Raw genomic sequence first — 15,613 nt, 5'->3', positions numbered from 1 at the left:
TTCTCTATTAAATCAAATCAATAACACCCTGCTACAACCTCAGGAAGTTAAAAGGGTGGATGCAATCAATTACCATATCTTCTAATTGTCACCACATCACCTATGCTTCCTCCCAACAAAGCTAAATGGCATGAGAGGATCCACATAACCCTAGTGATATATTTGTAATTGTTTCTTAAAAAAGAACATTAACAAAGATACAAGAGATACACTAATAACAATTGTCTTCTGCTCTCTCAAGTATACTTGCCTTCGGTAAAACCAGATAATAGGCGCCAACAAGCAGCCCAAAGCTAGCTATGCACTTTGAAGCATCTCAACAGTGGGAATTGCTTTAGCAAGTCATCGCGGCTTCTTTTCTAGACAATTACATATAAGAAAATATGTTTTAGTGTTTAAATCCAATAATAACAATATACTAATACTTTAAAAAGCAGTAGGTTTATCTTAACCTTGATGCCGACACATCCATTCACATCAAGGGTCGTCAGAGTATTTGAGCAGAAGTTCGATAAAGCCTCTAGGCATTTATCAGTAACACCAACGATCCCATACAAGCTGCATGACAATCCATGCAGTTATCCTACGGGGCAAGAAGAATGATAATTATGATACAAACAAATTACCTACTACTTACCTCAGAAGCTCAAGCGATCTGCAACCTTCAGCAATGGCAGCCACTCCCACATCGGTGACACGTACACACCTGTTACATAGCACATAAATAGATCTTGTAAGCTATGCTTCATAAGGAATTAAAATGATAATATTCATTGACATTTACCATGTCAAGTTTAATGAAACCAGATGCTTGCATCTTGCTATACAGGAAAGACCTTGATCAGATAGATTCTGACAACCAGTTTATTGGGGTCAGTGAAGGTGGCAGTCTAATAATCTGAATGAAAATTAAATAAGATACCTACCTGGGCACCACAGAGATCTAAGAATGTAAGATGAGCCAGACATCCTATTTTTTCATATGCTGCATCAGTTAAACTGCAAGAAAAATCAAATTCTTTATTAGACACTTTATTTGATCCCTTAAAAACTCCAACAAGTTCACTATTTTAATAAAAAAACATAGTGATTTTTAGTGCTTGCCTTGAAAGAGCATATAGGTTCAAACTCCGAAGAGAGAAACATTTAAGAAGTATCTGTTGTAAACCACTGTCAGTTAACTTGGTACACCTGGAAAGCATAATTTCAAGATGCTGCTAAAGGACACTAAAGTAATCGGTAAAAATATTTAGGCATGAAAAAAGATAAATCTGAGTCCTCAACAGCATAGTGTATGCACAACTTTGGGCTGAGAAACAGACGAGTATAATTTACATAAGACAGATGGCAAACAGATATTATAAGGCAATTAATATTTAAAAATGTGAAGAAGATTTTATGAAGTTTAGATTATAAGACAGCCAGTAGAACCCTTTTTTAGCATTGCTCATCTCAAGGAAGAACATAAAGAACTAGCAATCCTACTTAGAATTAATGAAAAAGTTGTGAACCTTAGTCCTGAAGTCCTCATGCTTAGAAGTATAGAACACAAATTAAACAAGGTCTTTGTCAAATTGTCAAACGGAAAACCCATTTTAGAATGAAGGAATACTCAGAAAAGCACTAAAAGATCATTATTCTATGAGGAATGAGTTTACAGGTTTATAAATGGAAATCATAAAAAATTCAGATTGCTTGTTTTAATTTCAAACAAGAACAACAGTTTCCTTCCAATATGCGCTTAATACGCAAGTGCTTAGACCCATACATGAGTCTAAGACCAATGAAGTGAGATAGACACATCAAAGAAATCAATGATTCCCATGAAAACCCTATGGATTCATGCCTACTGGAGTTATCAAGATTTCTGTGATGATATGCACTGAGAAGGTTACCTTGCTTTGATTTTGGGGTTTTGGTTTTATGTTTCACATCCTCTCCTAAGTTGTGCATAGCTGCCTCGTCATTATCTCCCTTGCCTCTTCCTCTATTTCCCTCCTTCTCCCATCGTTTGTATGCCACTACAATGTCTATATGGCTTGGGGATGGATAAAGCATGCTACAGGCATATAATGTGCCAATTTCCAGCAGCACGAGGGCATGCCTCGACGAGTGTGCTTCCTTTACTGAAGCTATGAATCCCAAAAAACATACCACAATTTGAATGCATTATTACTTTGCAAGAAGAGTTATCTAAACATCTATGGTTTCACTTTCCTTCTTTGGGTGTCATGGGATCACTTCAGAAGTACATAATTTCACTGGTCAAATTGGATGAAAATCTCAGATAACAATGAAGTGAACCATCAATGAACAGAAACAGATTAATAAGCAACTAACGACCAACAAATAAATACACAGAAAGCGTTAACATACCTAGTAATATCCAATTCTTCCAACCCATGGTAACTATCAGCAATGAGATACAAGCTGTGATCTGTGATGTTCTGCAATTTGCCGATGGAAATAGCACTATTTTGTTATTTTGTAGAGATCAAGTCATAGAAACATCTGAAGAATGACTACCATAGACCAAGAAAATTTAGAAATGACTACCACAGACCAAGGTAATCTAGATAGGCATCCAATAGCACAGATGAGGTAACACATTCTCTTAGAAACTCATGCACCATTAATCATAACTATATCAAATCCCATTCTTAGACCAGGAGAAGTATACATGTGAAAAAGGTTCTCTACTTCAGATACTCAAGTCATCAACAAACCCTATAGCTGATGATATTTTCTCCAAGAATTTATCAAGCATTCCGATAAGGAGAATAAATACGTGGAAAGGAGAAAGAATGTACATACATGATTAAATAAAAGGAAAAATAACTACACATACATACAACACAAAATATAGACAGGATATAAAATCTAAGATCATCCCTTAAAATTGACAAAGATAGCAGAAAAAAATAAGATTGCATGCAGCCAGTCAAGTAAAATTACCTTGCAACCACTCAAGTTCAAACTAACTACTTCTCTACTGTTCTTCACAAGGTGCTTTATGCCCAGATCAGTCAGCCTGGAAAACAATTTTCTGTACCATTAGTATAAAAACAAATCATATGTTCCATATGATTAAGGGAAATTACTGTTAAGCATATATTTACCTGACATTCCAATAGACAGAGAGAGATCTAAGTTTTGGGCAACAAGCAGTTATGGCTTCAATACCTTTGTCAGAGATCTTCTGACAGCCATTCAAATTGAGATGCTGTAAGTCTCGAAGTGTTGTCTCTGTTCTCTGTACATTTAAAGACAGTGACATATTAAAACTATAATATATCAAGCCATTCTGTATGCCGAAGTAATCAGTAAACAATACATAACATATGAATAAAGCTAAATATTTTTAAAACATTATTTTGGATAGGATGAACTCCTTTTGGGACATTCTGCTACTTCCTAGACAATTCAAGTGTTTATTTCATTATATTTTTTCCCTCTAATCCGGCATTTATGATGACAGGCCTCTGAAAAGTTAAACCAATAAGCTTGAGTTTATAAACATAAGTTGCAATACATGAACTTATACAACAACACACAAACTTACAAGATCTTTAAGGAGCTAGAACGAACAAAAATGACTTGTAACTAATAAAATCTGTCAAAAACAAGATAGTTTGATAATTTGTTTATACAATTACTCCCTTTTTTTCTGAAATTCTATTGAAAGAACATCTCAGGCTCTTAAAGACACATACAAGTCCTGTAAGAAAAAGACCATTAAATTTGGATACTAACTTCTATGGACAAACACAACAAAATGGAGTAGAAATCATGAACAACTTTAGGCTTTAGTTAGTTTCTTTCAACCAGACACTCGTTAGAATAATGATAACAAAAGAATTAACAGTAAATTGCATGCATGCATTTCCAGTTTGTTAAAACATTGGCAAAGTTTGTTTGGGTTAACTATTTTGGGATATTAAGATGTAAGCAATCTCATTGTTTCAAGTTTTGACAGGATTATCGATACAATATTCTTTATATTATTAGGTGAGATGTCTATATATATATATATATATATATATATATATATATATATCTTTGATGTGTTAGAACATGTTATTATCCTTTCTTTTGGTGGAAGAGTGCTAGAGAAATATCATAACGGAATAGACTATGAATCTGTTAACAATGTGATGAATAGACTATCAATCAAGATTAAGTCATCACCATCATTACAAGATGATTATGATTCGATGATATGCCCTCGAGTGACTCGACCAAGCATACCATATCCTCAGGTCACTGGTGACATTTCTATGTCATAGGGAAGATCTCAAATCGCAATATATGTGAGCCTCAAGGGACTCAACCAACTCAACCTATGTCGGGAATCGATTTCTTCCTATAACGATGAAATGTCACATGGGTCAATCTAATTGCTTCACGTTTACTGACTTAATAATATTATTAAATCTTTCCTATGTAATTCACAATAAATATCACCCAGCTTAATACAATGCAGTGGAAAATATTTGGTTGAAGAGTTACTCAACCAAATGCAAGAGATGGTTTCTGCATCAAGATATGAACAGGTTTCTGATCCACATCAGACTAGATGAATTTGCAGTTCTGGTTTACATATATACCAAAGTGGTAATCAGTTGAGAAAAAAAATTGTTCTCTTCTGCTAAGGAGTTTCCGTCAAGAAATTGGACCAATAGAAGTATTCAATAGTTCCTACATCATAAACTAAAGTTCCTTACTCAGAATGACCTAAAAAGTGGATTACCTAGTAGGAAAAGAAGAAAAAAATTAGTATTATTTAATTGTTTGAGTCCTCGATTAATTAATATTAGTACAGCATAGATTCATAAGAGGCAAGCTGGATTGGAATCATAAGATTATGAAGAAAGCTGGATTGGAATAATAAGATTGACACCAAAGTGACCTAAAAATAAATAATTATCTCACATCAAATGAAGGATATACCACATTATTAAATTCAACTGCATATCTACTGAGAAATTAATTGTTAGAACGACTACCTGGCTTTTAAGTAGAATAAGATGTTCATCTTCAACTTCCTGTGCAAATTCAAGGGTAATCTTTTTAATATGCTCATATCTGACCTGCATATGAAAAAAATCAGTAATCTGGCTCCTGCAAATTTGAACTCTCTGGAAAATAACATATGCATGAAGCTCAATAACAACACAAAATTATCTTAATGCCATAAATGAATAAATATATAAGCAACGGGATTAAGACCCAAGATCACTATATAAAGTATATCAATTCATTTCACATAAAAGGAGGAACCTGACCAGTGAGAGTGCAGATATTAGTCGCTCTCCTGCTTTGCTCATCTCATGTAGATCAAGAACCTAAAAAGAAAGAAATGATTAGAGATAAATGTAGCCATTTTAGCCTATCAAGAATCTGTAATCTATCAACAACATTCAAGAACCTGACACAAGCACCCCCACAGACGCTAGTGTATTTATGTGGATATGTATGCAAACATATGTAACCTTTCATACAGATGCAAATTAATCTACAACAGCAATTATTTTACTGATTGATCTACCGGACATACGCCACTCTTATCAAGCATCCACATCTTATACACATCTTTATTCAAACAAGGCGCATTTCTCAGATGTCATCCGCATTCTACCACCTGTTATCGTTCAGGAACCATTCAAGTGACATCAAACTATCAAAAGGTTCTCACGATTCTGATTCCACGTAATACCCTAGAAAGATGCAAAATTAATTCCCTAGAAAGATGCAAGAAATACCCTCGAAAGTCAAAATTAATAGAAACCATTCTGAGCCTGCAATCTGATCTGCCGACGAAGAGCGGAAGAGCAAAGAGGATAGTTTGTAGGGGGTACCTCCCAAAGGGTGGGGACTGAGAGGAAAGCGCGGTAACACCATGGGCTGACCATCAAGACGGAGTAGACGTCCCGCTGGGGGAGTCTCGGGCTCACGATCGCCATCACGCGTGGCACCGTCTCCCGCTCCCAATCCCCTCCCGCCGCCATGTATGTCCTCCTCCTTCCCACCTTCCCCCCGGCCTCCCCAGCGGAGGAGGGGTTTCGAAATAGAACGCGAGGGGCGAACGGAGATCGTGCCGCCCGCAAGCCCTGACACGAATCATAAAGCCATCGAAGCGTTGACTATTTTGTATTCATGATTGGTATTAGTTAATTTTGAGTTAAAATTATAGAATATCTAATATTCTAATCACCACAAGAAATTTATAAAGGGTATTGATATTAGGATAGGTTTGTAAAGGTTATCAATGCTAATTAAATTTAGAGATTTAAGTAAAATTAAATTATGAAGTCTTTACTAATAAAGCAAGTATTTTCTATAAATAAATATTATTTTTAAAAATAATATGATGTTTTGTATGCCAAATATATATTTCATAAATAAGTATAAAAGTCAGAGGCTGACTCTTTTTTATGGCATCTCACATTTATAAATTAATAAAAATAATATTTACATGGGATTATTGAAATCGGTTTATTTCTACAAGACAAGCTTTGTAGTAAAAATATTTACTCTTTTTCATTAAAAAAATAAAATAAGTGATCCAATGTTTGATTGAATTTTGAAAATTATACCCTTATCTTGCCTCATTTTTCATAGAAGTTGGTCAAATTCAAACTAATCCACCTTAAGTATTTGAAATCAAGAGTACAAGTAACAATTTTTTGTAATTAAAATGAAGGTGTTAACTAGTTTGATTGTTTTATATAGCAATTATTGATATCAAAACGATATAGTATTATCGGACCAATAATTTGGATATACTAAAACTAATAGAAATATTTTTTTGCTCCATAACAAATAAAATATGTTTTTAAGATATATTGTAAACCATATCCATGGAAAAAACATACATAAAAACTTCTAAAAGATATAATAATAATAATAATAATAATAATAATAATAATAATAATAATAATAATCATCATCATCATCATCATCATCATCATCATCATCATCATCATCAACTATCACCAGAGGGCAAAGAATACAAGTAGGAAAAGAGTTATATATATATATATATAAAATAAACATAAATTTTAAAGATTTGATTTTTCAATTGATACCATATATATCTCGATATTTTGATAGGAAAAGATATTTTGAGTACATATGAGGTTTGCCTTTGATAGATTTAAAGAGGGCGAAAAAAAAGTTCTTCCACATTTAATTGAGATGGTGTAAAAATTGGAGCAGAGAGAATGTTGTTCCTTGTAATTCATTATTATGTAATGAAGAACAAAGTAATTATCCAATCATATAAAATTTTATATTTACTATTTTTTAGATCTATGACTTATTATTAATTCTCTGAATTATTTTCTTAGTATAATGATTTGTCCTCTTAATCTCATATCGAACATAATCAAAGTGTGTCTTACTTATATAAAATCAGGGTTCAAAGAAATGCATTCCATATTCAATCAACTATATCTATCACTTTACCTATTGAAATTTTTTTCACTAATTAGGAATACAATACTCCATTATAAAAAATGGAGTATATATATATACTCTAATATATATATAGTTAGTTAGTTAGTTAATTGGTTAGTTAGTAAGTTAGTTGATTGTATTTGATAATCAAAGTGTCTAGGAACCAAAACCTTATAAAATTTAACTTCTATCTCTATCATGAGAGGCACTCCGGATAAATAGTAAAGTTCACAAAAATTGATAATTATTTAAGAGTTTTTATGGTTCATAAATAGTGACTCTTAAGTATGATATGCAATTTCGAATAATACTGTCCAATACAGACGTTACATATTGATACGCAGATCGCTAGTTATCGAACGGAACGTGCTACAGTGTTATACTGTAGCATTGCTATAGTGCTATTGTAAAATGAAGAAATATTTAAAATCATTCGATACGTTCTGATGTACTACTCGATATACCATGATGAACATGATATTGTACTGTACCGAGCTAATCTCGAAATACCGATATTTAAATTAAAAGAAAAGAATGATCAAATAAATAGATGTGAGAAGAACACAGTACAATGTGATCCGATCGGGAGGAGGGCAGCAGCAGCTAATGATAATGATTGGTGGCACTGACAAAGAAGCGAAGGTGGTAGGACATCCAGGTCGGAGATAGTGACAAGATTCAAATCTGGTCCGGCGAACAGTGCCGCGCTGCTTTAGAACTCCCCCAGTCTTTGCTCCTCGGTCCCTTCAAGCTGGTGCAACAAAAGAAGCAATAAAGAGAGGCCCAAAAGGTAAAAAGCATGTATTGTAAGACGCCTTGCCGCTTTGGATCCTCTCTCTTTTCTTTTCCTTTTCTTTTCCCTTCTCATCTTTGGTTTATTATTATTGAATTCTTAACCCTTCTCTTACTACACTCCAATCTCTCTCTCTCTCTCTTCCTCTCTCTCTCCCACACACACACAGACACAGAGAGGGAAGGAGGTAAAGCAAAAAAGAAGTGAGATTAAAGTCTCTTTAGCTGGTCGGATTGCTTTACTTACAGAGCAACAATGTGAAAAGAAACCAAAACATGACAAGGATGGCTTAGTTTTAATACAACCACAACAGCCTCGGTCTTTGTTCCATCATCAACCACGACAACAGCTACTCCTACTCATCTTTCCATGGCAAATCCATTTGCCGGGATGGCCGATACATGCTGCATCTCTCTCTCTCTCTCCTCGCACCTCTTTATACCTCTCACAATCGAAGGAAAGGAAAAGACCAGTAAAGCGACTGCAGAATCTCTTGCCAACAATGTTTGAATGCGTATGCCGTGGGAGGGAAGACTGGACTGGACTGGACTGGACTGCCTTCTTTATACACCCCCCACCACCACCAACAACAGTTCACAAAGCAGAGCACTTTGGCAAAGCAAGGATATTATGGCTAATGTTTTAGGAGTGTTAAAAGATGGCCCATTTCATAGTTACATGCAATACGAGACCCACATTCTCTAATCCATCTTCCCAGCCGAAGCTTCCATTCTTCTTCTTCGTTGTTGCGGCGCTACGCGCGAACTGGCGGTCGTCCGAACCTCCCTGCTCTCCTGAGAAGCACATGAGGAGCAAGGTGATTAAGCATGGTGCAGTAACCGAAGCAAGCCTAAGATTTCAGGTGACTCTATCGACCATTTGGCCTCTGGAAAAGTAACAATGTATGATAACTATTTCTTTATGTTCATTGATACTATTGCATTACATCTACAGGATGATCAGCTTCTGCTTGTCTGTTTACTCTTTCCCAAGAAGTTACAAGTCCCTGTTTATGCTTGATGTTTCTGTCTTAGGATTTAAACAGTATTGAAATGATTAAGCAGAATGGATCTGAATAGTACAAGTCAAGAAAGAAATATGTAGCATTTTTACTCTGTTTTCCTTCTTTATCTTGAATGAACAGGTAAATTACGGATATGAAGGCTCACAGCATCTCCTTAATTAGCATGCCAGTTTTGTACTCATGAGTCTCAAAAAGAAATACAACCATCATTGTAAGTGTTAAAATGCATGCAAGTTTCTAAGAGAAAAGAGAATAAACTCTTGCATTGAAGAAAGAGAAAGAGAGGGAGAGAGAGAGAGAGAGAGAGAGAGAGAAAAGAAAGACCTTCCATGCATGACCTTACAGTTGTGCATCGATCGTAGAAAGACTCAACTCTTGCATTTTAGACACAAAGTTGTTTCGTAGTAAAAGCATAACTCGATACAGATTCAGTATGCATGAAGAAATGAAGATTGCATGATGAATGCTGCCATCGAAATTTACCTGTTGTGAATGGGATCAGGGCCATTAGGCACTCTTCTCTTGCTTGCACGGAGAGGATCCAAGCTCCTGTCTCCCAATGGCCTGTCTCTCGACGAAGCCACAATTGGAACAGTCACTGGTGGTGTGGCATTTGTCCCTCCACCAACTACGCACGCAGAGATGAAGAGCCCGAGACACAGCAGCCATGCAAGGCCGCCGACCGAGGCCCTCATGGACCTACCACTGCACATCCTCTCCCTCCTCTTTCTTCTTCTTCTTCCTCCTCCTGCTTCGCTTGATCCTCTTCCGCTCCCCTTCTTCTCCACAGAACAACAGGCGGCCGAGGAGGCGGAAGAGCAGAGCAGAGAAGGGGGTGGGTTGGGTGGATGACTGAGGGAATTCTTATATCTGGACGGGGATACTTGTGCTGCTCTTTCTTCTTTTGAACCTTCTCTTTATCTGCTCTTTGGAGTTGGAGGCGATTCTGCTGTGCTTTTACAGGACCTTCAACGTGAGCTAATTAAATAGAACCGTAAAGGAAGAACAAGCTGGTTTTAGCTCACTTGCTTGGATACCGACTGGCCAAAAGCTCTCTCTCTCTGGGGGGTGTTGCTTTGGGTTCGAGCTCATCTCTTCGGGCTGCGAGTCTGCCGAGTGGAGAAACAGGAAGGCGTGGGCCGACCGGGCGGGGCCCTGCGGTGGTGGATCCCAATGAGACCTCACGTGGGGCTCCATGGATCTATCAATGGCCACCTGCCATGTCATCAGCCTTTGCTTTGGTTGGTCGAAATCGTACCCGATAGGGACTCGTATCGTGCATGACCAATATGTGCATGAGATTTCAGAATTGGACACCTCCACACTATGGAGGGATGCATATGAACATTCGCAAGAACCCAAAACAAGAGGCAAAAGGACTAGCAGTGAGGCAGGGAAAGATCGAATTCAGATCACGACATGATCTGTACGAGTTGGCGACCGAAAAATGACGGTGACAGAGACACGATGCATAGATGAAATCCACAGCCATGCTAATGGTGGTGGATTAGCTTGCGGAGGCAAGGGTAGCTATCACAGTTCATCATGGTCCCTGGAACAGGAGAAGGAGAGCAGTGCATGACAGAAACATCTGCCTGAACAAAGGCCTACAGGTTTCCACGGCAGCAGGTGAACAGATCATGGCTCGCAAACCTCCCAGTCCTCAGATCAAGATGTATGTGACACTGGGTACAGTGTCGACGAGGCAGGCAGGTGTCTGACATCATCTCTCACTGTGTTCGATAAGAGCTGAGAGCCATCTGTGGTCCTGTTGTTGGCTGTGCATGGTGGTTCTCCGGCTGAGAAGCTCTGTGAGCTGCTGATCTGTCGTAGAACTAAAAGATCGAAAGCCCAGTGTCTGACATGAAATTGCCAGGCTCAGCCAGCCTTTGTCCAATTGATATTATTGTCTTCGCATGGTGAGTTTATCTGTGCATTTTGATGTGGGGATGGATGAACAGCATGGTTGTAAGCTAACCGAGTTAGTGATATCCATGTCTTTCTTGCCCAATGTGTATATATTTATAGAGCCCATTTGCTAAGCTCGTCGATGGAACAATGGGCTCTTGTAAATCTTCTCATCAAGATTTGATTTGATAGCTACATTCCACCTTTTTTATGTATAGAGGAATGCATGAGTCATTAACTTCCTATATCTTCCAAGAGGAAATAGATTTGATTATATTGTAGATTGTTTCTAATAAGTCAGCACATGCTAACATATATAAAAAAAATAAAGAAATCAATTTTATTTCTAAGATGATGAAAATTATATTATTTTTTAAATCAAGTCATATATTTAATTTGATATGATTATAAATTTTTATTTTTCTCTTATATTTTAGCCTATAAAAAATGATTAGCACATTATAATTCATCTTGAGAAGATGAATCGATTCGATTAAATTTTTTTATATCTTTGTGTAAATGATGTGAGACTCATTTTCTGATGGAATGACTCATCCAGACATACGGAGGTCTATAAAAAGGATTACTTTTTATTTATTATCTTTAAATTATTATTTTTCTATCTGTTCTTTCTATTTTTTTATTTATAAAAATATTATTTGAATTATATATATATATTTTATTTATTCTACCAATACACTTAGGTTATGTAACAACTATTTGGCATCAGTAATCCTTAAAAAGGCATTTATTCCTTTGCCATTTTGTCATTTATGCAATGAAAGTCAACTATTTGGCACTTATTATGACCTTGGCCAATTTTTTGATAAATGAGATATTTAAAGTAGTTAGTACCAATAAATGATAAGTCTTATTATGTTGGAGTGCACAAATGAGGATCGTATATATTTTATATAATAATTTTTTAAAAATAAATAATGAAATTTTCGTAATATTTTACATTAAGAAATATAAATACAAAATAAGATAATTACGGAACCAATACCGTACCGTTATCAAAACGGAGGGGACCCCACCACCCTGGGAGGCAAGTTTGGGGCCCACCAAACCGACAGGTCATAAGCTGGTAAGCGAAAACAGAGCGCGGCATCAGTCGGTACATCAGCGGCCACGTGGCGTAGTGCACCACCGAGTGGGCACGACAGGAGATTTCACCGCTCGCGGCGCAGAATCTGGACGCCTTCCCGTCGAGGTACGTGCCGTCACGCAACACCACCGCCTCCGCCCTCGGCTCCCCTCTACCCTCGGCTCCCTCGTTTCGGCACGCAACACCACCGCCTCCGCCACCGAATGGAGTCTGAAAGCAGAGGGAAGAGGGGGGAGATGGAAGGAGGGAATTGGAAGAGGAGCGGAGGAGGCGAGAAGAAGGATCTGCTCCATGTGATCCACAAGGTCCCGCCCGGCAACAGCCCTTACGTCCGCGCCAAGCAACTTCAGGTAATGCTCGGATCTTACACTTCCGCAGCTCCTTTTGTGTTCTCCCCCCATCTGCTGCAGTTGGGATCTCGTGATGCTTCTTCTTGGGCTTTCCTTGGACATTCCACCTTTAGAATCGTGACAGCTTGCTGCTGTTCATGTGCACCCATGGAGGAAGAATCAGGAGGCCAAGATCTGGAAGACAGGTCTTCCTGCAAGGTTCTGTCAAAAAGGTGAGATCTTGCATGAACAAGGGAAGGAAACACAAGTACCAGTTTCCAGATCTGTCCATCTCTCTTTTCTGCAGTAGCTCGTCTGAGAATATCCAGTGAGGAGGCTCATTTGATGCTGCATCACTGACCTTATCTTATTATCATAGCTTGGTGGGTTGTTTTATCCGGTCAGGATTGTATATGTGATGATCATTTGGGAAACAATTTCGACATAAATCGATTTAATATTTCACATAATGAAATCGATTGATCTGTCATGATGCTTATTCTGCTTCGCCTGTTCGTTCTCTCAGCTACTGCAGCTCACCAGTGTTGTTTTGTCGGTGAGCTCATTTTGCTCATGCATGGCGCAGTGCATGATGCATAGATATCTACTTATCCTACTAATTAACTATCATCCAAGTGATAATTGATTGGGAATCCTACACAAAAATGCAACAGTTGGTGGAGAAGGATCCGGAAGCTGCAATTTTATGGTTCTGGAAGGCGATAAATGGCAGGGATAGGGTGGACAGTGCTCTCAAGGACATGGCGGTGGTGATGAAGCAGCAGGATCGAGCCGAAGAAGCAGTCGAAGCCATCAGATCCTTCAGGCACCTCTGCTCCAAGCAAGCGCAGGAATCCCTCGACAACCTCCTCATCGATCTCTACAAGGTACGGCGAACGATCACAAGTTGTAGATGTAGTGCGACTAAAATTCTGGTGTTAATTGCGGCGCAACATCTTGGTGGTCAGAAATGTGGGATGGTAGAGGAGCAGATCGAGCTGCTGAAGCAGAAGCTCCGCATGATACACATGGGTGAGGCCTTCAACGGGAAGGCGACCAAAACAGCACGTTCTCACGGCAAGAAGTTCCAGATCTCCATTAAGCGAGAGACTGCTCGCATCCTGGTCGAACACCTTCTACCTTCCACTGCTACTCCCAGTGGGTCGCATCGGATCACTGATGTTTGCATCTGGGTGGGTACAGGGAAATCTAGGCTGGGCATACATGCAGCAGAACAACTACGCCGCCGCCGAGGTGGTCTACCGCAAGGCTCAGATGATCGAGCCTGACGCCAACAAGGCCTGCAACCTCGGGCTGTGCCTCATGAAGCAAGGCAGACTCGACGAGGCTCGGCGAGCGCTCGAGGATGTCACTCACGGCCGCTTCTCGGCCGCGGGTGACGGGACGAGTTCGAAGAACAAGGCAGAAGAGCTGCTGCGCGAGATTGAGGTCCGGCCAGCGACATCGACGTCGGAGGTTGGGCTCGGTATAGAAGACGAGATCATGGAGAGAATCGAGCTGGTGTTGAACGAGTGGGTGCCTTCGAGGTCAAAGAGGCTGCCCATTTTTGAGGAGATCTCCGCCTTCAGAGATCGGATAGCTTGCTGAGAATTGTTGTGCTCTCTCTTCTTTATTTGGTATTTATAAGAAGGCTAGCAAATTGTATAATAATATATAAATTGATGTTGGCAGTAACAATAAATCGGTTTGAAATTGGATATGGGAAAAAGCAGTGTCAAACTAAATGTAAATTGGCAGATATAATTTGTGGATTTTACCTAATTTGTGAGTTGATTTTATTGCAATGGTCAGATTATTAATAATGTTTTGGGTAAATTGGAGGTGGAAATTAGTGTAGGAGTTATAATGGTGCAACTGTCGGTCTTTCTTTTGCTGGTATTATTATTGATGGGTCCGTTTTTTGGTACCATTATGTCCATCTTTTGATATGTATTTTCGATCAATGCAAGCATATAATTTGTCCATGCACGCATGTGATGGTGTTCATGCATGCAGATAATTTTACTCGTGCAGATTGATGGTCCATGCCCATGGATAATACATACATACATACATACATACATACATACATACATACATATATATATATATATATATATATATATATATATATATATCTGCTTTCAAAATGGAAAAATTGGGTGCATAGTTATATTAAGGTTAAGGTGGATGTATCACATGCTTTAGTTAGGATGCTTTGGGTGCATCTTAATGCCTTTGTCTTTGCAAGGGTAAGATACTTTACTCAATTAGGGTGCAATAAGCACCTTAATGCTGTGTGTTGGAGAGATGTACTATGTTAAGGGAAATGTATTACACGGTAGTGATATATTAGACGTTTTGATACTTATATCTTGATTAAATATTGAATCACATATAAGTAGATACTTTGTATGATTAGCTCATATATTTGCCTTTTGTGCTAAGTGGATGAATGGGAAGATACTTTTGTTTAGTTAGAATGCATTAGTTGCTTTCATGCTCATATCATAAGTGAAGGGTATATTTTGTTCGAAGCTATGATTAAGTGACAAGATTCATCATGGCAACAATATTTTATTTGATTAAAAGATATCAAATATATTGATCATTTCACTAACGAGTATGTTGTTTTTTTTTTTTTTGCTTGACTAACATGATCAGATCGAATAAGTCAAACATTTTTATATTTATATTTATAAATATAAGAGGATGGATCGAGATGCTCGAAGAGAAATGATAAGTTTTTAATGATTGATGAGAGAGAAAGAATAGAATATTTTTTTAAACCAATTATAATTCATTCATACGCTATAGACACCATATATATAAGGATAAAAATAATCAATCAATAATAATAATAATAATAATAATAATGCATCAATTCCATTATTCACATCGCTTATTAAAGTTTTATCATTTAATTAGAGGGGTACATATAGAGTAAAAAGATAGTTTTAATACTCCTAATATTTTAATATGCTTACATGTTA

The 15,613-nt window shown here is 37.7% G+C and overlaps 2 protein-coding genes across 4 annotated transcripts; one reads left to right on the top strand and one right to left on the bottom strand.

Moving 5' to 3' along the window:
* Positions 1-42: 42 nt before the first annotated feature.
* LOC135606034 (F-box protein At3g58530-like) lies at positions 43-6,085 on the bottom strand. 2 transcript variants are annotated; one of them, XM_065096745.1, is made up of 12 exons: positions 5,859-6,085; positions 5,286-5,345; positions 5,007-5,090; positions 3,120-3,253; positions 2,956-3,031; positions 2,377-2,447; positions 1,105-1,191; positions 927-999; positions 785-852; positions 638-706; positions 453-558; positions 43-354 (listed from the first exon to the last, which is right to left on the bottom strand). In XM_065096745.1, the coding sequence occupies exons 1-12, from the start codon at positions 6,006-6,008 to the stop codon at positions 343-345; spliced, it is 990 nt and encodes a 329-aa protein (XP_064952817.1). In that variant the 5' UTR covers positions 6,009-6,085; the 3' UTR covers positions 43-342. The 2 variants fall into 2 exon arrangements, with proteins under 2 accessions (XP_064952817.1, XP_064952816.1); XM_065096744.1 differs by having other exon boundaries at positions 43-359; positions 5,859-6,084.
* Positions 6,086-12,310: 6,225 nt separating this feature from the next.
* LOC103975265 (protein SULFUR DEFICIENCY-INDUCED 1) lies at positions 12,311-14,402 on the top strand. 2 transcript variants are annotated; one of them, XM_065096743.1, is made up of 5 exons: positions 12,311-12,641; positions 12,755-12,853; positions 13,295-13,507; positions 13,589-13,744; positions 13,824-14,402. In XM_065096743.1, exons 1-5 carry the CDS (start codon positions 12,495-12,497, stop codon positions 14,226-14,228), a joined length of 1,020 nt encoding a protein of 339 aa, XP_064952815.1. In that variant the 5' UTR covers positions 12,311-12,494; the 3' UTR covers positions 14,229-14,402. The 2 variants fall into 2 exon arrangements, with proteins under 2 accessions (XP_064952815.1, XP_009388456.2); XM_009390181.3 differs by lacking the exon at positions 12,755-12,853 and having other exon boundaries at positions 12,315-12,641.
* Positions 14,403-15,613: the final 1,211 nt, after the last annotated feature.

Source organism: Musa acuminata, chromosome BXJ2-2 (genome assembly GCF_036884655.1).
Source record: "Musa acuminata AAA Group cultivar baxijiao chromosome BXJ2-2, Cavendish_Baxijiao_AAA, whole genome shotgun sequence".
NCBI lineage: Eukaryota > Viridiplantae > Streptophyta > Magnoliopsida > Zingiberales > Musaceae > Musa > Musa acuminata.
This window is presented reverse-complemented; position numbering and strand designations above follow the sequence as displayed.